The following is a 22,254-nucleotide window of genomic DNA, read 5'->3' as shown; positions in this document are numbered from 1 at the left end:
ATGACATCATCTCGATGATTATGGACATCCACAGGACGTCGATATATCCCAATAACGATGTCACGCAGTCATCCTAGAGACGTTCATGGCTTACTGGGAAGTTACTGTAACTATTGAACATGAAAGAACTGATGTTATGAGGCTGGAACAACATAGAAGGGACAAATACATACAAAGCATCAATTTGCCTAAGTAAGTCCCTGTCTTTGGTAACTTGTAACTTAACTCGGTACTCTAGCGCCGTGGTAACATTCAGAGGAACTCGTTTCTTTTTCAGGTAACTTTGCCAAAGTTTCTCTCTGGTTCTTTCATGGCATTTTTTGCCATAAAACGTGATATTCAATCAGTGACAGTATTCTATTCAGGAAGTAAGAACCGCTGCCATTGAAATGAAGCTGAACCATATTGTGCGCTCACAGGGAGGGAGTAAGATGCAAGGCGTTCGAATAGACCTCTACCAGAGAAATGCCATCATGACGTTGGTAGACAGACTGAAACAGAAACAAATCGGAAGGAGAGGGCTGGGTTCCACGAACTTGTTGGCTGCCTCCTACTGAAAGAAAAGTAGGATAGCAGGTCACGTTCCTTTCAGGGGCCATCGTAATACCTTCGAGACCGTGGCTTTCGGGCGCGACCTTGTTCACCTCTAGCTTCGAGCGTAGTTCAACTCTACCAAATTTGTGGCGCTGTCGAACACTATGACGTCATTTGCTTACAAACATGGAGAGGTCTATTGTCAGACATAAACCAAGACGATCTATAAAGCGCGTTGCACTCCTCCGCAGGCGTCTCGTGTAACTCAACTGCTCACGCGCGCTGCACCTGTGTAGTGCTATTTTGTGTCCGAACTCCGAAGTAACTTGGAAGTAACTCGTTTGTTTTTTAAGTAACTCAGTAACTGCGAGTTGCATTGCAGGCTGAAGAACTTCATAATAACTTAGTTACAATTTTCACACGCTAACTTAACTCGTAACGAATTCTTTTTTGGCGGGTAACTTCTCGATCTATGGAAACTGGTGCGGCGCGTCACCCTCCGCACACCGGCCCTTGTGACTCCACTGGACTCATTTCAGGCCAACAGTCCTGCTGACCTTGTACATATAATCTAAATGTGATCGTAATGCTGCAAACGTTGGCAGGCGAGCATCAACACTAGGATTTTTCATGCTTGTTACAAAGGCTACGTTTGTTCATCGTGGATCCTTGCCACCAACTCGTTCGCTTTTTAACCCACTCTTTGAGTGACCGGCCGTACGTAACGCAATGTTGAATGAATAAAGCCGGGATGCTAATCAACGTGACTGCCACGCCCCCGATAAGAGACCGCCAACCAATCAGAGGCGTGCTTTCCGCGGTATAGCCAGTAGATTTCTCTGTTTCTTGTAGTAGTTAACAGTTGTCGATTTGAAAACGTGAAAACGCTTGCGAGTCAACACCCATTCCAAGGTGGTGTCGATGACGATCATTCTTTCTGCAGTCGAAACCGAAACTACTCACTCTTGAGTCATCCTCTTTGATTTCTTTGCAAGTCACTGTGGGCGACTTTTCGGTGTGGCACCAGGCTACGTGATTACAGAGTATGCATGCTCGCGCTTGCGAGTCAACACAAACACTCATTCTAAAGTGGTGTCGATGACGATCGTTCTTTCTGCAGTCGAAACCGAAACTACTGGGACACGTGCAGCACCACACTAGGAGGACACACGTACCTTGCGTGTTAATCTCCTTCAGTTACCTTATACACGTGTCCACGTGGCGAAACGAGGGAGAAGTGGGCCTTGTTACCAGAATGCCTTCCTCCTTCACTGACACAACTCGCACGTGTACCAAAAGACGACTTTATTCGTCGTGCAGCAAGCACCGCTATATAACATTGCATAAACCACCATTCATTCGTGCACAGTGCTGTACAACTTAATACTCATTACAAAAAAGGGGAATCATTCTCATAAATACGAGGACGACGTAGAGACAGCGAGCAGGCAACGGGGCGCACATTCTTTCTCGCCCCACACGTGAAGAGAATGTGGTAACACATGCGTTCAAAATGAGGACAAAAAAAGCCACTCGAAATAACCCCATGGCACGTTTTATGTGTGTAGTACTCGAGTCCGACAGTGTTCACCGTTCACATTGAAAGTCTTTGAGGGTTTAGGCACCAAGCAGGACCGTTGCAGGACCTCAACACTTCCAGCAGCACTACGCAGTTTCAGAGAACAATTTTGGAGCTAATCATAATAAATACTAAGCCATATTACGCGAGAAAGTAAGATTAATACTGAACATGAAACGTGCGATTTACTGCTGCCCTTTTATCCGTGTTTCGTTTCTCCGCTGGCCAGCCACGTTCTAGGTTCGCTCTGTCGTCACATGCCACGGTAACGATGGACTACCACGGCCGGCGTCTTGCTTTCGTTTCGCGTCATCTCACAGTAGGTGGACGGCACATGTCACATAAGTAGAAATACGTCACTTTTTTTTTTAACGCTGAGTCCGTTGTTATTTAGCAACCGCTTTGGTGACACTATAGACGAGCATCCCTTGGCGTCATGTCTGGCAACTCCTTCCATCGGATGTCGGTTCCTACGGTTCCGTCTCGCAGACTGTCTGTGCAAAGACGATGTGCCAAGTGATTCGTGCGCGGTGACCAGAGTGGACTCAAAGTTCTTGCAAGAGATCTGCAAGAATCGGCAAAGACCTTTACGATCCCATCAGTCCCACAAGAAGTCCGGTCCAGCGACAATGGCACTCTTCATGAAGTTGGGCGGTAAACTCGCCATGAGTTCTTCAGTTGGTTTTTTGTCGCACTTGAAGTCCTTTCTCTTCCTTCTACAGAATTCAATCTTCGGATCAAAGACGTATTTGTCAGGGCACTTGAACAGCTCGGCCTTCGTGTTCTTTCCGCTACCAACGCAGCGATAGAAGTGAACACAATCACCTTCGAAACCAACAGCGCCCTCTTTTTTACATATCTTGTCATCGAGACTTTTTCCTCTTCTGGACTCAACGGTAGCAGATGACACTTCAGTCGTTACTGATTCTGTAGTCTGCTCGGCCGTAGTCGGTACTGACGTCGTACTGTCTGGTCCCGTTGTACTGTCCTGAGCAGTGGTGGCTTCAGTAGTGACAGCGGTAGTGTCCCGTTGCGTAGTATCTTGACCAGTAGTACTCTGTGGCGTTGTGTCCTGGGGAGTGGTGTCTGATGGCGTTGTTTTGTCGCAGGGTTTCGTTGATGTTTCTTCACCGGGTTTCGATGGCTGTTGTGGCTGGTTATCGCAAGGCGGAGCGTTCTGAGGCCAGTTGCACACGCTGTACCTCTCGTCGAAGACGAGACCTGCTGGACAGTCGAAGTCATACACTACGTAATTTCCGTCCTGGTAGAGATCCACGCAGCGGTAGAACTTGTTACAGTCTGAAGGGTTCCTGAAGAAACCCGTGCGAGAACATTGAGAAGCATCGGCAGGCCTAGGGCCTCTCTGATGGGTTGGTCCCTGGGCTGTTGGAGGCATGTCGGTCGGACCTTGTGGGCCTGATGGCGGCACTCTGCCATCCGTGGGAGGCTGATCGGGTTGGGGTTGTCCTGTCTGGTCTCCCGGCTTCTCAGGACATTGGTTTTGACCACTACCAGCACCAGCACCGCACGGAGGTGCATCGTCAGGCCAGTTACAAACGCTATATCGTTCGTCGAATACGGTTCCTTCTGGGCAATCAAAATGAAACATTACGAAGTCAGAGTCCCCTTTGAAGTCGACGCAGCGGTAAAATTTGTTGCAATTTGCGGGGTTCCTGAAGAATCCTTCCTTGCTGCATGTCGGGTTGCAGCCGTCGCCCGCAGGGCTATCCGCAGGGCTATCCGCAGGGCTGTCCGAAGAACCATCCGACGGATCATGCGCCGAACCATCAGACGGCCGATCTGTTGGGCCATCTGAACCGCCTCCGGTGGAATCGTCGGTGGGCTCTGTGCTTGGCGTCTGTGTCTGATCTTGCGAACTAGGGGTCTCGTCTTCTGGAGGGCGGCTTGGAGTGTCTTGTGGAGCTGCTTCGTCACTGGGGTGACCGCTAGAGTCATCTGCCGCCGGCGTACCTCCATCAGGAAGAGAGCTTGGAGTGTCTTGAGGCGATGCTCCATCGGTAGGGTAGTCGCTGGAGCCATCTGGTGTTTTTGCGTCCTCTCCGAGAGGACGGTCTCCTTCCGGTTGCCTACCGTCTGTATTTCCGCAACCAGGTACGTTCTCCGGCCAGTTGCAGACGCTGAAACGTTCGTCGAAAGCCAGGCCTTTGGGACATTCGAACTCGTAGACAGAAAAGCTTCCAGTCTTGCCGGTGTCCGTGCAGCGGTAGAATTTTCCACAATCCTCGGGATGTCTGAAGAAACCCTCTTGCGGGCAATGGAGGTTGCCCGATCCTGGACCTAGTTATAAAGACAAATAAAAACGGCTTGTCATAATTTGTCACTCCAGGCTTGGCAGGAGACTACACATGCACACGACAGGCTGGTATTATTATCAAACCGTACAAACGGTACTGACCTCCTGGCCCTGTAGGTGCTTTTGCTGGTCCGCTTGAACCAGACGGGCCCGTTGGTCCAGTAGGGCCCCCTGATGGTCCCCTTGGACCAGAGGGGCCGGTTGGTCCAGTAGGCCCCGCCGATGGTCCGCTTGGACCAGATGGGCCGCCTGACGGTCCACTTGGACCGGAGGGACCAGATGGTCCAGTGGGGCCGCCTGATGGTCCATTAGGCCCACTTGGTCCTGATGGCCCCGAAGGACCGCTTGGTCCAGTTGGTCCTGATGGCCCCGAAGGCCCGCTTGGTCCAGTTGGTCCTGATGGCCCCGAAGGCCCGCTTGGTCCAGATGGCCCTGATGGCCCCGAAGGACCGCTTGGTCCAGTTGGTCCTGATGGCCCCGAAGGACCGCTTGGTCCAGATGGCCCTGACGGCCCCGAAGGACCGCTTGGTCCAGATGGTCCTGATGGTCCCGAAGGACCGCTTGGTCCAGTTGGTCCTGATGGCCCCGAAGGACCGCTTGGTCCAGTTGGTCCTGACGGCCCCGAAGGACCGCTTGGTCCAGTTGGTCCTGACGGCCCCGAAGGACCATTTGGTCCAGATGGTCCTGCTCCACTTGGTCCTGTTGGTCCAGATGGTCCAATGGGCTCGGATGGTCCGCCAGGTTTCTCAGGCGTGCGTCCACCAGAAGAGCCATCCCCGCACGGTGGAGCTTGGTCAGGCCAGTTGCATGTGCTGTAACGTTCATCAAACACAAGTCCTTCAGGACAGTCAAACTCGAAGACCACGTAATCCATTCCATTCTGATTAAAGTCCACGCAACGGTAGAATTTGCCGCAGTCTGTTGGATGTCGGAAGAAACCCGTCCTTGGACAACTTAAACTAGAAGGCTTTCCACTAGGATCTTTTGGCAACGAAGTATCAGACGATGTATTATTGCAATCTTTCGCTGTCGTGGGTTCCGTGGTTGAACCTGGGGAAGGTGGGTCTTCGTCGTCCCTTCCAGAATCTGTGGCAGACGTATCTTCCTCTACTGTGGCAGTGCTCCCGGTTCCTGACGATGTCGTACCTCCAGTGTCTGCGCCCGTGGATGCTGTAGCCGTGCTATCTGTTCCTGTAGTACTTATATCTGTGCTTGTCGATGTTGTACCTGTGCTATCTGTGCCACTTCCTGTTGTACCTGTCGTGTCAGTCCATGTTTCTGTAGTGCTGTCAGTCCACGTTCCTGAAGTGCTAGCCGTATCAGTCCATGACCCCGTTGTACTTTCTGTGGCAGTTCCTGTGGTACCTGTTTCACTTCCGGTGGTGTCAGTCGCAGCTGTATGGTCTGTTGTTCCAGTGGTGTCTTGCCCTGTTGTGGAAGTTGCTCCTGTATCAGTTACTGTCGTGCCAGTGGATCCCTCGTCTGTTCCCGTTGTACCCGAAGTCTCAACATCCGATGCAGTTGTGTCTGTGCCTGTTCCAGTTGTTGCTGTTCCAGCATCCGTTGATGCCGTTGAAAATTCAGTTTCCCCAGTTCCTGTTGAGTCAGTTCCTTGTACAGTGGAAGATGTAGTCGTGTCGGCTGATCCATCTTTACTGGTGTCATTGCCTGGTCCCTCTTGCTGGCCACCTACGCAAGGACGTGCCGCATCGGGCCAATTGCAGGTGCTATAACGTTCGTCGAACACTAACCCTTCCGGGCAGTCAAACTCGTACACCACAAAGTCACCATCACCACCGTCACCCGTCTCCACACACCTGTAGAACTTCCTGCAGTCCTTGGGATTCCTGAAGAATCCGTCCTTGGAGCACGGGAGGCTACTTTGTTCGGGAGGCTTTCCTTGTTCAGTAGACGGCTTAGAGCTTGGCGTGGCGCCAGGTTGCTCCTGTTCTCCGGGTCGAGGGGATTCAGAATCTGTACCAGTCTCTTCTGGACTACCACCTGCTGGAGGTTTGCTATCCGAAGGGCGTTTAGTTTTATCGTCACCTGGTCCTCCCTCACTACCTGGAACGTCTTCAGGCTTGCTGCCAGGTTGACGCGAGTCATTATCTGACACTGCACCATCGCATGGTGGTGCATCAGATGGCCAGTTACAAGTACTATATCGTTCATCAAAGACAAGCCCCTCAGGACAGTTGAATTCGTACACTACGTACTCGTCCGTATCATTCAAGTGCACGCAGCGGTAGAACCTGTAGCAACTGTCAGGATGCCTGAAAAAGCCTTCAGTTTGGCAAGCGGGTTTCTTCTTTTCCGTGTTACCAGATTCCGTATCCTTTCCGTGGGGGCACGGGGTAGTTGCTTGAGGAACTGGCTCATCGGCTGGTGGCTGTCCAGGGGCGGGTTGTCCAAGTCCCCCTTGAGGTTGTTCTCCAGGCCGTCTTCCATGATCTCCGGGCTGAGCTGGCCTGCTCCCTTGTCCTGGTTGTTGAGGCAATCGACCTTGCTGTTCAGGCTTCCCACCTTGTCCCGGTCTTCCATCTTGTCCAGCAGGCTGCGCGGGTTTTCTTCTTCCTTGTCCTGGCTTTTCAGGGCGCCCCCCTTGTCCTCCTGGTTTAGCACCCTGGCCAGGTTTTCCGCCTTGGCCAGGTTTTCTTGTCCTGCTATCTTGTTCACCGGGCTGTCCTGGTCTTCCACCTTGTCCGGGCTGTCCAGGTTGTCCTGGCCCACCACCTTGTCCGGGCTGACCAGGTTGTCCGGGCTGTCCAGGTTGTCCTGGCCCACCACCTTGTCCGGGCTGACCAGGCTGTCCTGGTTTTCCGCCCTGTCCGGGTGTTCCAGGCCTACCTCCTCCTTGACCGGGCTGTCCTGGTTTTCCACCTTGTCCAGGTGTTCCGGGTCTACCTCCTCCTTGACCGGGCTGTCCTGGCTTTCCACCCTGTCCAGGCCTTCCAGGCCTACCTCCTCCTTGACCGGGTCGTGCTGGCTGTCTACCCTGCCCAGGTGTTCCAGGTCTACCTCCTCCTTGACCGGGCTGTCCTGGCTTTCCACCCTGTCCAGGTGTTCCAGGCCTACCTCCTCCTTGACCGGGCTGTCCTGGCTTTCCACCCTGTCCAGGTGTTCCAGGTCTACCTCCTCCTTGACCGGGCTGTCCTGGCTTTCCACCCTGTCCAGGTGTTCCAGGCCTACCTCCTCCTTGACCGGGCTGTCCTGGCTTTCCACCCTGTCCAGGTGTTCCAGGCGTACCTCCTCCTTGGCTGGGCTCTCGTGGCTTTCCACCCTGTCCAGGTGTTCCAGGCCTACCTCCTCCTTGGCCGGGTCGTCCTGGCTTTCCTCCCTGTCCAGGCTTTCCTGGCCTACCTCCTCCTTTACCTGGCTGCCCTGGCCTCCCACCGCCTTGACTAGGTTGCCCAGGCTTTCCACCTTGCCCGGGTTTCCCTCCTTGTCCAGGCTGTTCAGGTCGCCCACCGTCTTGACCAGGTTGTACGGGCCTTCCATTCTGATTATCACTTTGAGGCTGACGCCCTGAAGATTCATCTTGACCTTTCTCCCCACACGGAGGAGCCTTGTCTGGCCAATTGCATGTGCTGTAGCGCTCGTCAAACACAAGACCTTCTGGACAGTTGAATTCGTATACTTCGTATTCGCCAGAGTCCTCTCGTTTCACGCATCTGTAGAATCTATAACAATTGGACGGGTTCCTAAAGAATCCATCCGTGGGACACGGAAGGTCTTTGCTGGGACGGCTTGGAGGTCGAGATCCACCTGAAGGACGACCTTCCGACTTGTGGTCATCGCACGGCCGCTTCGTTGTACTGTCATTTGAAGACGGTTGCTGGGGTGACGTATCCTGCCCTACGACATTTTCATCTTCAGGGTGGGAGTTATCCGACCCAGAGTTATCTTCGGAGGGAAGTCCGGACTCCTTACTGCCACATGGACCCTGTGTAGCACTCGGGTAGTTACAGGTCATGAGCTCTTCGTCCCACACAAGAGAACTTGGGCAACTGAACACATAGACAACGAAGTTGCCGGAACCGCTGTCCACACATCGAACAAACTTTGAGCAGTCTTCAGGATGGACAAAGAATCCCTCCTTACTGCATGGAGGGTCTGACCCCGATGGTTTATTCTGATCACTGGATCCTCCGGTCTCGGGGCGACCTTGTGGTCTCTGTTGTCCGCCTCCACTCTGTCCACCGCCTGGTTTTCTTCCCTGGGTTTGTCCTTGGCTTTGGCCCTGGCTCTGCCCTTGGCCCTGCCCCTGCCCCTGACTTTGACCTTGAGTCTGAGTTCCGGTTTGCGTCTGAGTTCCGGTCTGCGTCTGAGTTCCGGTTTGCGTCTGAGTTCCGGTTTGCGTCTGACCCTGCCCCTGACTTTGTCCTTGAGTCTGAGTTTCGGTTTGTGTCTGAGTTCCGGTTTGCGTCTGACTCTGCCCCTGGCCCTGCCCCTGAGTCTGTGTCTGAGTTCCCGTTTGTGTCTGGGTTTGACTCTGCCCTTGGCCCTGCCCCTGAGTCTGTGTCTGAGTCCCCGTTTGTGTCTCAGTTTGAGTTTGTCCCGGTTGTCCGCTTCCAGGACGACGGTGTGATGTCGTTGTGCTTGTATGGGTACTGGTCTGACTACTGGACTGGCTTTGGCTCTGACTCTGACTTTGGCTCTGACTTTGCGTACCAGTTTGCGTCGTGGTTTGGGTCCCAGACGGACCACTGGAGGTTTGCGTCTGCGTCGAAGTGCCCGATGAGCTACTGGACGAGCTACTTGACGCACTGCTGGCCGAACTACTACTGCTGCTGTTTTGAAACTGCGTTGTCACGCAGTCGGAGTAACTCAGCTCTGGATAGTTGCAAGAACCGGAATTTTCGTCGTAGACGAGGTTCGTCGGGCAATTGAACTCGTAGACACTGTAGAAGGCCTGAGCATTGTAACGGATGCAACGGTAAAATCTATTGCAGTCATACGGATGGGCATGGAAACCTTCCCCGTGGCAAGGAAGGTCAGGCTGCTGTTTCAGTGCAGGGGCAAAGTGAGGAACATAGTTAGGCCTAGATGGTTTCCTGGTCGCCTGATAAGGCCGTGTCACTTGTCCATAGCACGGGTCCCGAGGCCGAGGTTGCTCGCAACTTCCTCGGTGCTCGTCGTAGGAAGTGCCGTACGGACAGGCGAACGTGTAGACCGTATAAGCGCCTGGATGATACTTCACCGGAGCACAGCGGTAGAAACGCCCGCAGTGCGTGCGGTCCCTGTAGTAACCTTCCCGGTAGCACGGTGTATCTTGAGTATTGTACGATGTACCTGGAAAGAGGCGACGTCTCATGTAAGACTATTCTTGTCCGATATAGTGTGCCTCTGATGTTACAGAATTGCCTTTCAGCAGGAGTCGGACCTCGTGAGAGTCACATTTGGGACTCACGGAATATGGGGAAATACTATAATTGGGCTGAATTGATCACGAATTCGACCGTTGGTCGCTAATCTGTCACGTGTGCAGCAGCAGATCGCTGTCCTTCGTCAGTTAATAGCCGCTTATCCTTTATCCTTCTAAACCATGGATCTGGCGGTGCATCCTGTAACCCACGGATCTGTTTTCTCACATTCTTGATGAGTTACTCAGCTCTGATGTACAAGCCGTTCTTAAGGTGATAGCAGGTGTTGCTTCATTCTTATTTTCCCAGCAGTTGCCTAAGAATAACTGTTTCAGCAACTTGCCCGTTATAGCTGAAGAAAAAACGAACGCCTACGGCTTACGTAATTAAGCTTGAGAATACAAAGCACTGGTGAGCCCAACTGATTTCTTAAAAAAGTCAACGCTCTACATCACTTGCCGTTTAGACCATCAGTTAAAAGAAAAAAAAAAAGACAATGTCAGCAGACAATCGATGAACGTAGCTAAACTTTATCCTCAAAAGCCTTAAAAGGCCTTATAGGTTAAAGCCCTAGACTCAAGGCGACGACCCGGACGCGTAAGAAAACAACAAAGCTTCTGTCCAATGATTCCTTGCGATGCTTAAAGCGCAACATATATGTAAACGAATGCTCATTCGCAGCAAGTTATTCATACCTGAATTGTACTGTCGTCTCTCCACCTTTGACGACCGCAAGACTGTGTTACGTTATTTGGGAGCGCAAGACTCCTTGCAGCTTTTTGTTGTGTGGCTTTCATAACTTGCGCCACTTATGAAGGAAGGAAGGAAGTACAGTGAACCTCGTTTATAACGAACTCGACGGTCAGGCTACAGCTGTTCATTATATCCGATAGTTCGTTATAAATGAAGTCTCCTTACATTGAGTTAAATATTGACGGTCGCTTGCGATGGGTTCGTTATAACAGGAAACTCGTTATAAGTGGGGCTGTTGTAACCAAGATTTACTGTAATAATTGATTTCAATACCGAAGCCGGGCGTACGCACGCAATGAATGAATGTCCTCGTTTACTATCTCGAAAGCTACGAGGCTTCGCTGAACGATATCTCAGAATCGTAACTATACTATAGGCAGATAAACTTTACGTGTAACATCGCGGCACCATTATTATTATTATTTCACAATCGGATACGCAACGTGTCATATATGAGACTTTCTTTTTAAAGGGAGACTTCGGAAGGATTCGAAAATCATTAGGTGAGCATCCAGGACCCGGACACGGACGCTGCTCCCTTTATAGCGAATAGAACATTCGCATTCATTTTGTGCGAGTAATTATTTCGTAAATGATGACAATACCAAACCGAAACCAACGTGCAAAGCGCGCGCAGCGGTTCGCCGTGAGGAAGATACTGTGGCGTCACCTGGCATTGTCGTCTGCTACGAAGCTCGCATTCTTCCATGCAGGATGACGTCGGCAGTGTTGCTTTCTGCGCCCTCTTGCTCCACAGAGGCGAAGCGCTCACTTCGAAATAATTCTTTCGAATCAAATCTGCGCACTTTGGGAACGCGATGTTTCGTATATATATGTTTCTGACACCGCAAGCGTTACTGCTATGTCACAATCGTTGTGGTGATTTTGTTGCGGACTCCCACTTTAAAGACAAAGTCCCCGCCAGCACCGTCGCCAGGAGTTAGTAGTAGCTCCACCAATGGTAGCTGTGCTGAGCACCGGCAGCTTCCGGTACACTCTTAAAAATGAACTTCACCTCATAGCACGCTCCTAGCCAACCATTATCTGGAATGATATCGTTATCTGCCCTGATTTGTTGAAAACGGGGGGCGTACGCCATTTCTGTGACACTTATGCTGCTCATAATTGTCACAGAAAAGGCGTACGCCCCGTGTTTCCAACAAATCAGGGCAGATAACGATATCATTCGAGATAATGGTTGTCTAGGAGCGTGCTGTGCGGTGAAGTTCATTTTTAAGAGTGTACTGTTCGATATGGCGCCAGTTGACTCGCAAGCACGATATGGCTCCCTATACCTACACTTGGGCGCTGAGAGGAGGAAAACGTTTCAGCGCCACCTGCCTCTTTCGCTCCCTCGCAGCCACTCTCCCACTCCTTCCTGTTGTTGTCCTCTCTCCATCGATCCACGTCTGTACACCACGCATGGCCGCAGTTGGTTCGCGGTGCTAACGCGAAATTAAAAAAAAAGAGGAAAAATCTCCCCTACACACATACATACACGCGGAACCAATCGTACCCCTCCGTTGCGACACAAATGGTTCTTCTGGAGAAATTTGCATCACCCACCACCAGGATATAACGACCCATCCCATCATCAGCGGCTTCTCGGGAACGTACGTATCTGACGTCGACCAGCTCACTTTTATAGCGACCATTCGAATGGCACATTAAAAGGAAAGAAAGAAAAGAATGCCAAAGATCGTCATCATCCAGCCACCATTACGGATCAACCTTCCGGCTCCTAAAAGATATATACGCGCCTTTCTTAAGACAGTGACTCAGCGTCGCATTGGGAAATCCCTCCACGGGAGCACGCCTTCGTCCTCACTCACTTGACACTGCTTGCTACCTCTTGTGCCTCTGACAGCGTTTTTGACAAAACGGGTGCGAACCACCGGAAACGCGTTACTCGCGTAATCCCCCCACCCTCCTCGTTCTTTTTTGCTTTGATCGCGGATGAGCGTGTTTTCGAATGTATACGGAGATGATGTACCGAGCGGTAGAATGCGGTGGATGTTTCTTTACACTGTGGGATGTGGCAATCAGTGTCAAGCGAATTCGTGATGGATTCGTCTGATAGGTTCCCTGTGGCGTCTGCAGCGGACTGCCTGCGTGTCGAAAGCACGTTTAAAATGTGTTTACGTATGCGTCTAGAAAGCGTCGTGTGATTATGTGACCATGCCTCGTTGGCTTCCGGCTTATCACTACAGAATTCGCACCTTCCGTCTTGTAACTGGTATGATGTGATAGCGGAAGAAGCTGAAATTCACGTGTTAATGGCACAGAGTGTCGTGATTGAAGACAGAGAGGGGGCGTACGCCTTTTTGTGGCAATTTGGATATATGAAAATTGCCACAAAAAGGCGTACGCCCTCCCCTCCTCTCTTTCCGAATCAGAAGCGATAACCCTATCATTCGTGGCAATGGTTGGTGGACAGCGTACGTGCTATGCGGTGAAGTTCTGTTTTTAGAGTGCAGTATTGTTGTCACTATACACTCTTAGAAATGAACTTCACCACATAGCACGCTCCTAGCCTACCATCATCCCGAATGACAACGTTCTCGCCCCTGATTTGTTGAAAACGGGAGGAGGAGCCTATTTTGTGCCGTGCATAATGGGCACAAAATAGGCTCCTCCTCCCGTTTTCAACAAATCAGGGGCGAGAACGTTGTCATTCGGGATGATGGTTGGCTAGGAGCGTGCTATGTGGGGAAGTTCATTTTTAAGAGTGTACTTCAAATTGCTATGGCATTTATATAGGTACATCTTTCCTACGGTGAGCTACCAAGTAGTGCTACCGAGGAGCACAGACGTCTATTTTTAAACCATTCTTACAAGTCGCTATGGAAGACCTCGGCACCAAACTCCTCTTCCCCCTCTGCTGACGGTCACCCTTCCTGAAGCAAGCCCAGGCATCCTCGGGTCTATTGCACGTTTCCACCTCCTCATCGAACACCAACTCCTTTGGGCATGCAAACCGAAACTTTCTGAACTCCGTCGGGCTCTGAGGCACGCAGCGATAAAACCTGCTGCAGTCGTCCAGGTCCCTGAAAAACCCTTCTCGCGTGCAGGGCAGTTCTTCAACTACAACGTCGTCATCTTGCGAAGTCGCCACAGAAGACTTAGACGACGTGAAGCTCGTGTCCCTCTGGGAGTTTATCAGTTCACGTAAGTGCTCACATCCGGGTACCGACTCCGGCCAACTGCACGACGCTATCGTTTCGTCGAAAGCCAAGCCGGGAACGCAGTCGTAGTGGAAGGCTTTCAGGTGTCCATCAAGTTCGACGCATCGGTAGAACTTTGAACAGTGAGGTCTCTGACGGAAGAAGCCTTCTTGGCTGCACGCTGTCTCGTCCGGCTTGTCCAGCATAAGGGACACTGAAGGACATTGGAATACAACAAGGATAATCCCGTGGTTTAATAGGTTTAGTGACGGCTTCAGTTGGTGAGTGGCTGGTGGTCGGTAATGTGGTTTTCTTGGTACAGGTTCGTGTCAATGGCAGAGCGAAGCTGGGTTATGGTTGGTTCGTTCACCGACGATGTCTTATCGAAGCATTATCGTATCAGTGGCGGTTATAGAGTTATTTTGCGTATACTGCGATTGGATATTGACACCGATTAACGAAATGGTTAACACTTAAGCATCGAGGCATTACTATGGGGCTACCACAATATGTACTACATTACATAACAACTACTAGATAGCGATGAATCGTGCATAAAGATACGGTTGTCCCGCAGTTATGCATTGCAGTTAACGAAAGCAACATTTGGACACAAGAAATGACAGTGATGAACAGGAACCCATCATCGGGAGCGCCCAGCACAAAACAACATTTTCAAACAACGAGGGTCACCCCTCGAATTGTAAATAGATGACCAAAACTCCTTCCGCCGTTATTTCTCGTAAGCACCACCAGGGACCGCTGCGCGGAACGGAATTCACGTTAACTCTGATGCGAGCTGTACATACTCTCCGAAACAGCGCGGTCTTGCTCGCACTCTTAAAAATGAACTCCACCGCATAGCACGCTCCTAGCCAACCATCATCTCGAATGATATCGTTGCCTCTCCTGGTTTGTTGAAAACGGGAGGCGTACGCCTTTTTGTGACACTTATGCGGTTCATACCCCAAGAACACACGCGGTCCTCAGGATGTCCTCAGAGTGTCATCACGTCCTCGTCCGTGATGGGATGAACGGAGGAGGTCCACAGGCTGTCATCATAGGAGCTTCAAGTGATTGTCATTTGCGTACATCCTGCGGTCGTCAACCGGAGGACAAGCACAGGAGAAGTAAATTATTTTAAGACTCCGTTGTGCATTTTAATACCTGCTAGCCAGTAATCAACTTCCCGATTTATTTCTCATTACCCAATACAATCAAAGAAGGAGTGCTTAATTTAAAAAAAACGAACAAAAATATAAAATAAAAAGAGATATAGGGACTCAAATACCGATCGTCGGAATCCGTCCATGTGCAGCGTTTGACGTGCACTAAAATACAGTTTGCTAGACCTTTCACTGCGGTCTTGTTGCATGAGTGTCCGCAAAGGGTCTCTGGCAGGAGGTTGCGCGGAGCCTTTTATTTCCGAAGAGACAAAAAATAATAGCGTTTCACTGCCCAAGCTTCGCTTACTATGCATGCATCAAACTAAAGCAGTAAGAAACACGGACACTACCTTAATAGCGATTTAATACTCCAAGGAATTTCTCACTTCATTGTTGGTTATGTGCGAAATCAAGTTAAACTTAGATACCTCACCCTTTGTTTTGACTGAGCTGCGAAGAGGACTCCCGAATTTGCTGAAGTTCGGAAGACAAGCAATAACTTGTATCTGTTCTGTCTTGGAAATGAAATGCTGCTGCATCATATGCCTTTCATCATATTGCTCTAGAGTTGGCATCTACGTAGCCTTAGTTTAGTACGTCCGTGTGAAACGTTAGAGGGAGCCAGTCTGTGTGGCTGGTCTTCCGCTCCGATGCAATACAGATCATATGCCTTTCTAAGTGGTTTCGCAGGTTTTAGTGACCTAGGGGCCTTTTATATATCTCTCTTCTTTTTGCCTTTTAAACTGTGACACTCATTGTTTGTGGTGAGAAATACGCTGAACGGAATACAGATGAGAAACCACGAATGGTAGCTGGTGACCGAGGTTGAAAATATATAAAAAGCACACACACGCTGACTGGGTGCTACAAATGTGCCCTCACTTCCCAAAATAAATAATTCACTAATTGGTATCTGCTTGCTCCCAGAACTGTACTAGCCGCATCATTTGGTAGCTCCCATAGGAGGTCCTGAGGATATGACGGGGAGTCTCACTTTGTCACATTTCTAACAAATTGAGGACCTGGTAGAGAAGTCCTGGGGATGTTATCCCTGTCCGCTGATGACTTTCCTCGGACGTACCTAGGAGGTGATTGTGTTCTTGGGGTAATTGTCACAAAAAAGGCGTACGCCTCCCGTTTTCAACAAATCAGGGCAGATAACGTTATCATTCGAGATTATGGTTGGCTAGGAGCGTGCTATGCGGTGAAGTTCATTTTTAAGAGTGCAGGTTTCCTTATTAGGGAGTTTTAGTACGTCGGAAGCGTTCTCGATAACGGTCCCGGAAATATGATAAGCCAATCGCTGTGCTTCCTTGAAGCGGGTGATAGTATCACATTGCTAAGCTTGGATTTGATTTACTTCCTTTATCGTACACTCTAAAAACGGAACTTCACCGCGTAGCACGCTGTGCGCCAACCATTAATTGCCACGAATGATAGGGTTATCGCTTCTGATTCGGAGATAGAGGGGGGGGGGCGTACGCCTTTTTGTGGCAATTTGGATATATGAAAATTGCCACAAAAAGGCGTACGCCCCTCTCTGTCTTCCAGTCACCAGCGATAACACTATCTTCGTGACAATGGTTGGCGCGAAGCGTGCTGTGCGGTGAAGTTATGACGTTTTCGTAGAGTTCTTCCCATTCCACTAAAATTCGCGATTACTTGAAAGACCTCGAACTGTAAACTATTACGAAATAAAAGCAACAAAACCTGAAACAAAGCGATTTTTGTGCATTGAACCCGCCTACATCGCCGATATTTCGAACAAAGAATTCCAAAGTACGTTTTCATTTGTCGATTTATTTCGATTGTTAGTTTGCATTCTTGCGCCGAGGATCTTGTGAAAAGCAAACGTGATATGAGTTGAAAACCTCGGAGACGCCTATGATATGCGCTATACCAATCATCGCTAATTTATAACATCACTGACAATCCGTACGATAAATGTGATGCGTAACTTTTGCCAATGCAGCGCGTATTCATATAAGACAAATTCATACAAAAACGCTATCCGTGCTGTTGCAACGTTTGGTTGGCTGCCGGGAAAATCCCTGACTCTGAGCCAGGGCAGTACCGAGGCCAACTTCCGTCTACAGCGGGATAAACGCCGAGCAGCCCCTCTCCAGAAGCAATAGTGAGTTTTAGTATACCGTTGATAAAGTTATCGTCTCTATCGGAACCAATCGCACTCGTGCGTGACTCAGAATCTTATCCACTGATTGATTCCGGTTGATACGGTGAGACGCTAGCCACGTTATCAACGGGCTGCTAAAACTCTCTAATATCTAAAACAAAGTACGCAGCAACAATAACGAACAAAAACACGCTATTAGTTTCGTTACATAAATGCGTTTCTAACATTCACGGAGAAAGTCGAAGTGGAATATAAAAATTACATTCCAAATTTTGCGGTGAAAATGTCCACTCTACTGCCAACGTTATGCCTGCCGTCCGGCGCCCTTCTATGGACGACGTCCAGGGCGGCTGCCCCTCTCGGAATGGCTTTGGAGCCCTTCGCTTCGTCCCACTGGACTGCTTACTTCTAACCCAGCCGGGGGTGGATCCAGACCCTCGGTTTGGGGGGGACGGGGACGGTTTCTTTGCCGGAGCGCGTAGTGGGGGAGAGGGAAATCCAGTATATAACCTGACGTTTTAGAGGACGATTGCCCCCCCCCCCTCTTTTGGATCCGCCACTGAACCCAGCGGGCCCGCTCAACGACTACATGCAGTCATGGGTAAGTTGCTAAAAAAATTAAAAAAATAATAACTAAGTTACAGTTACACTGCAAAAATAGTAACTGACTTACTGGTACTCTGTTCGTAATGTAACTAGACACTTACAGCTAGTTTCGTTTCTACGTTAAAGTAACTTTACAGTTACCTTCTAAGAAGAAAAAGCCGAATAAATGTGAGTATTTATCCTGGCCGTCCATGAGAATCCCTGGTTGGGAGGAGTAGCAGTGTACTTGAAGCCTCGTCAAAACGGGAACTGACGCGTAGAAAATATTGCCGTACCTGAGTAACTTTGTTACTTCTTACAGTTACTAAGTGGTAACTAGTTACAGTTACTTTTGTAGAAAAGTAACTAATTACAGTGACAAGTTACTTGTACCTTAGTTACTATACCCAAGACTACATGCGATTCCTCGTTCATCACTGTCATCTAAAAAATGTCTGACCAGTTTACCCGCGGAACGGAAGGTCATACTCACCATACTGAGCTGCTGAGGGCTGTAGAACCGCTAAGAGCAGCAGCGAGGCCGAAACCGCCAACAGCGGCATCCTGGATGATAATCCTGCATAAAACGAGCAAAGCGGAAAGGGCCATCAGTAAGGAATCTCAACCATTAAGCAGAACATAAAAGAAGTCAAGCAACAATGGTCACTGGTTTTTTTTTCACAGCCACCGTCCATTGCGAAGCCAGGCAAACAATACGACAGTCGCGTGGCTTGTGTTTTAACGATGCCTCCGGCCATTGTGGAGTTTGTACACAGCAAGGGTGATCGGATGTCGTTTAATTCGAACGGACGGGTCTGGTCGGAATGGCTTTAGATGATGAGAAGATAACGGATGTTTCTGGCTGAAAGGTGAATACAGTTTTCAAACTGCTGGGTGGGGCTGAAACCCAACGTTCTCCTGACCCGTCCCCAGCGCCCATTCGTTAAAGGTACTATAAAGCAGTCGAGGTGCAACCTCATGTTTTGTGTGCCCTGAACTGTGTACGTCCTCAGGAGTAAAATTCCGCAAAATTTTCTCACATAGACGTTATAGCTCCCGAAAAAATGCAAATTTAAATCTACTGGCAACACTGTGGTGAAGCAGACCGACGAAACGCCAACTCCGCCAAGTACGGCGGCGAAAATGTCTCATGCGCATGACTCTGGGCCAAACAGAGCGACGTACGATAGCAGCGCCACGGTGCTGAAACAAGGCCCAGGTATAGACGTTTAGCTACTGAGTGCAAGATTCGGCTTTTGTTTATTTTATCTAACACAAATTACATTTTCTCAAAAGGTAGTATTTGCAAATCCCAACAGGAAAGCCATCTGTTTATCGGTCTCCTTGTTTACAGGGTTGCTTGACAAATTGAGGACTTCTTCCCACCAGGCGTCGCCCCGACGTTCTTGACTGCGTTTTTATTTACCAATTAAAAATACTTAGAGTAAACTCCTGCGCATATTACTTGTTGTGCTGAACCTTTGAGTCTAGCACTCTCACGTCATGCTGATTGCATAGGTTCGACCTCGACTGCTTTATAGTACCTTTAAATGTTTTCTACGTATAACTCGAATTATTGTCCTTGACCAAGTAAACCAATCCATCGGCCTTAGTATACAGTGAGGCCTCGTTATTATGACCATGGTCGTTCCCGAAAATTTTGGTCATAATGCGGAATTGTCATAGTAACGGGGGAGATTTGCAGGGGTTTCACAGCATCGTTCCCCAAGAGTATGGTCGTAAAGCGTGTATGTCAGATTATCGGGGGTCATATTAACGAGGGCTCACTGTATATATAGAGGGTGGGTGTTTTTTCTCATGCTTTACAGATTTTTAATAAAAACGCTGCGAGAGCAGCACGGATGCCATTTTTGCAGGTGGACATCCCGCCGGAAAGCGTGTGTAACTACTGGACGACTAATTAAAAATTGTCTTTAATTAACTTGGGACTAACGTGGGATTTTTAAAGAAAATGGGTAGATTTAAATAGTGACTGGGTACAAATCTGCTATCTCGCATTTCTCCGAAAACATTGGGTTAATAAGTCAATTAATAATTTTTTGGTAATTAGTCCTCCTCTTAGCAACACAATTAACAACAACAATTTTGTTGGAACGCAGTCAAATAAATAAATCACCGAGTCAAATAAATTTTGCTGTCTGTCATCAGTCGAAGACGGCGATTTTGCTTTGCTTGGGGCTCTTCAGCACAGCGTATAACAGCGCAGGGTAATTTGTTTCAAACGCGATGTGGTCATGCATTTCTGTTTGCGACTTAATTGTTCCACCCTCCAGGTAGCAATACAATACAATATTCTATCAAACAATATTCGCACCCCTGAGAGACAGAAAATATTGACCTATTCATTCGCATCGCCGGCATTCGTCGGAGCCAAACACACGCGCGATTCACAAGAACAGTGATTGGTTGCTGAGGCTGTCGTCTTTCGCAGTCAGACTCGAACGAATGGGAACGCGGCAGATTGGAAAGTAACCCCTGTTCATCGCGGTGCGTCTCCTACACTCTTAAAAATGAACTTCACCGCATAGCACGCTCTTAGCCAACCATCATCTCGAATGATATCATTATCTGCTCTGATTTGTTGAAAACGGGAGGCGTACGCCTTTTTTGTGACACTTATGCTGTTCATAATTGTCACAAAAAAGGCGTACGCCTCCAGTTCGTACACTTACGAAGCCTGCCCAAGACAAGAAGCCCTCCTTTCAGGACTACTTCTGCGCAGCGCGGTTCCTCTAGAGGTAGTGAAATAGTTGAGAAAAAGCAGGAAGCGGTCTGACGTATTTTATTTTATTTTATTTTTTCAAATAGGCGCAATACGTGGACGCAGTCGCAGAGGAAGTCTGCTTCGTTTCAACTCAAAACCAGGTCGCGATTCGCAAGCCTCAGTGTCTGATGGTACGTTTTCTTTTGTTCGTCCCAAACAAAGTTATCCATTGTCGTCAACCGTTATTGTCATCCAAAACCGTTATTCTTATCGGAAGTTATCCAGATCCAAGTTTCCCTTTTCACGGTATGCCTTTCTTACGCGCAGCAGAGAATCGGAAACTTGAATCGGAAAGCATTCATTTAATTTCATATTTATTTGTCTTTTCTTTTATGCCTTTGGCATATTCAGTTCAGTTTTATATTCGCTTCGGCGGGCGCGCCTAAGCCCGGGGACATTTCGCCAGTGAATGCTCGGCATCAATGTGAACCTGAACTGCACGTTTTACAGCAAATGGGGCAGCAGAAGCGCAGAATATCGTTACAGCGTATATCGCAACTTATGCGCCTCTTACGTCACGGCAAACATCCCCACCAGTTAGGCGGTGTATAAAGCTTTTGACGAGTCAGAGACCGGACCAAGGACCGCATAGTAACTCCTTGCGTGTCCTTAACAGTTACTTTTACGTCTTCGTCGGTTATCAACATTTTGTCTCCTCCATTTAAGCGAAACCCTTCCCCTTTCAACGCTCTGCTTATTTCACGATTCGATCACGAGGTGTCTTGAACAAAACATCACACGCTCAGTGGATGTTGACGAGCGGCAAACTTTCCCAGGCGTCTGCAGCGACCTTCCAATACCCCTTCCCCCATTATGAATACATTACAATTTCACTTCACCGTGCAACATATATCGAGTCAACGCTCCGCCAATGATCCTGCCGGGATGGACTCCTCCGGTCTTTTTCACAAAGCAGGACCAGCCTCGAAGCACCTTGACTTTCCTTGACCCTTTTATAAAGATCTGGCGGACACTACCCCTTCAATAAAAATTGAGACTGCCGAGATACATAGAAGGACGTGCAGAGCGTGACAATGCTTAACCTGCTGAGCACGTAGGCCGTCCGAAACGTCCCTCAGGGCATGGCAACTGAGATAGTTTGTACCGGAGCTGCTATGTTCTTCACGGGCAAAGATTAAATGGGGCTATGTATCACGGGGAGTGACCGAGAGAAAAGGGTAGACGGTTGTTTTTCCCGATGATGGCATCTTGATTTATGCCCTTCGAGTTTCGTTAGTGGACGGCTTAATTGAGTTTTCAAGTGATGGACACTGTTTGTAGAGAAATATCTACGTGATTAGAGCTTTTGTACCGAGGTACGTATTCAGTAGGTGCTTCTCACTATCTGCGTCTTGGACGATTCGGAAGTCTTGGCGAAATCGCTTAGCTTCGAATAGTAAAAATAAATGCCGAAATTCGGCTTAAATTATGAGTACATGGAAGTCATTTGGCCTGCTTGAACGAACACACTCGCGAAAATACAGAGAACAGGAACGATATATACAGAAAAAAAAACGAGGAAAAACGACAATGAAACACGCTGACACGGTCTACACTCTTAAAAATGAACTTCACCGCATAGCACGCTCGTAGCCAACCATAATCTCGAATGATATCGTTATCTGCCCCGATTTGTTGAAAACGGAAGGCGTACGCCTTTTTGTGACACTTATGCTGTTCATAATTGTCACAAAAAAGGCGTACGCCTCCCGTTTTCAACAAATCAGGGAAGATAACGATATCATTTGAGATTATGGTTGGCTACAAGCGTGCTATGCGGTGAAGTTCATTTCTAAGAGTGTACACGAGCAGACAGACTCGTCCAAATAATCACCGTTCGTTCATCAACTGCCCAAATGTTCACGCACAAAATGACC

The 22,254-nt window shown here is 49.0% G+C and overlaps 1 protein-coding gene across 2 annotated transcripts in view; it reads right to left on the bottom strand.

Moving 5' to 3' along the window:
- Nucleotides 1–1,822: 1,822 nt before the first annotated feature.
- LOC135392115 (mucin-5AC-like) overlaps nucleotides 1,823–22,254 on the bottom strand; it is a 72,113-nt gene continuing 51,681 nt past the window's right edge. For both annotated transcript variants that reach the window (XM_064622794.1, XM_064622793.1), the window contains 3 exons: nucleotides 18,086–18,169; nucleotides 4,530–9,719; nucleotides 1,823–4,411 (listed from right to left, as the gene is read on the bottom strand). In XM_064622794.1, the coding sequence (XP_064478864.1) occupies nucleotides 2,712–4,411; nucleotides 4,530–9,719; nucleotides 18,086–18,155 (6,960 nt within the window). In that variant the 5' untranslated portion in view covers nucleotides 18,156–18,169 and the 3' untranslated portion in view covers nucleotides 1,823–2,711. The remainder of the gene's footprint in view (nucleotides 4,412–4,529; nucleotides 9,720–18,085; nucleotides 18,170–22,254) is intronic.

This window comes from Ornithodoros turicata, chromosome 4 (genome assembly GCF_037126465.1).
Source record: "Ornithodoros turicata isolate Travis chromosome 4, ASM3712646v1, whole genome shotgun sequence".
NCBI classification, from domain to species: domain Eukaryota; kingdom Metazoa; phylum Arthropoda; class Arachnida; order Ixodida; family Argasidae; genus Ornithodoros; species Ornithodoros turicata.
This window is presented reverse-complemented; position numbering and strand designations above follow the sequence as displayed.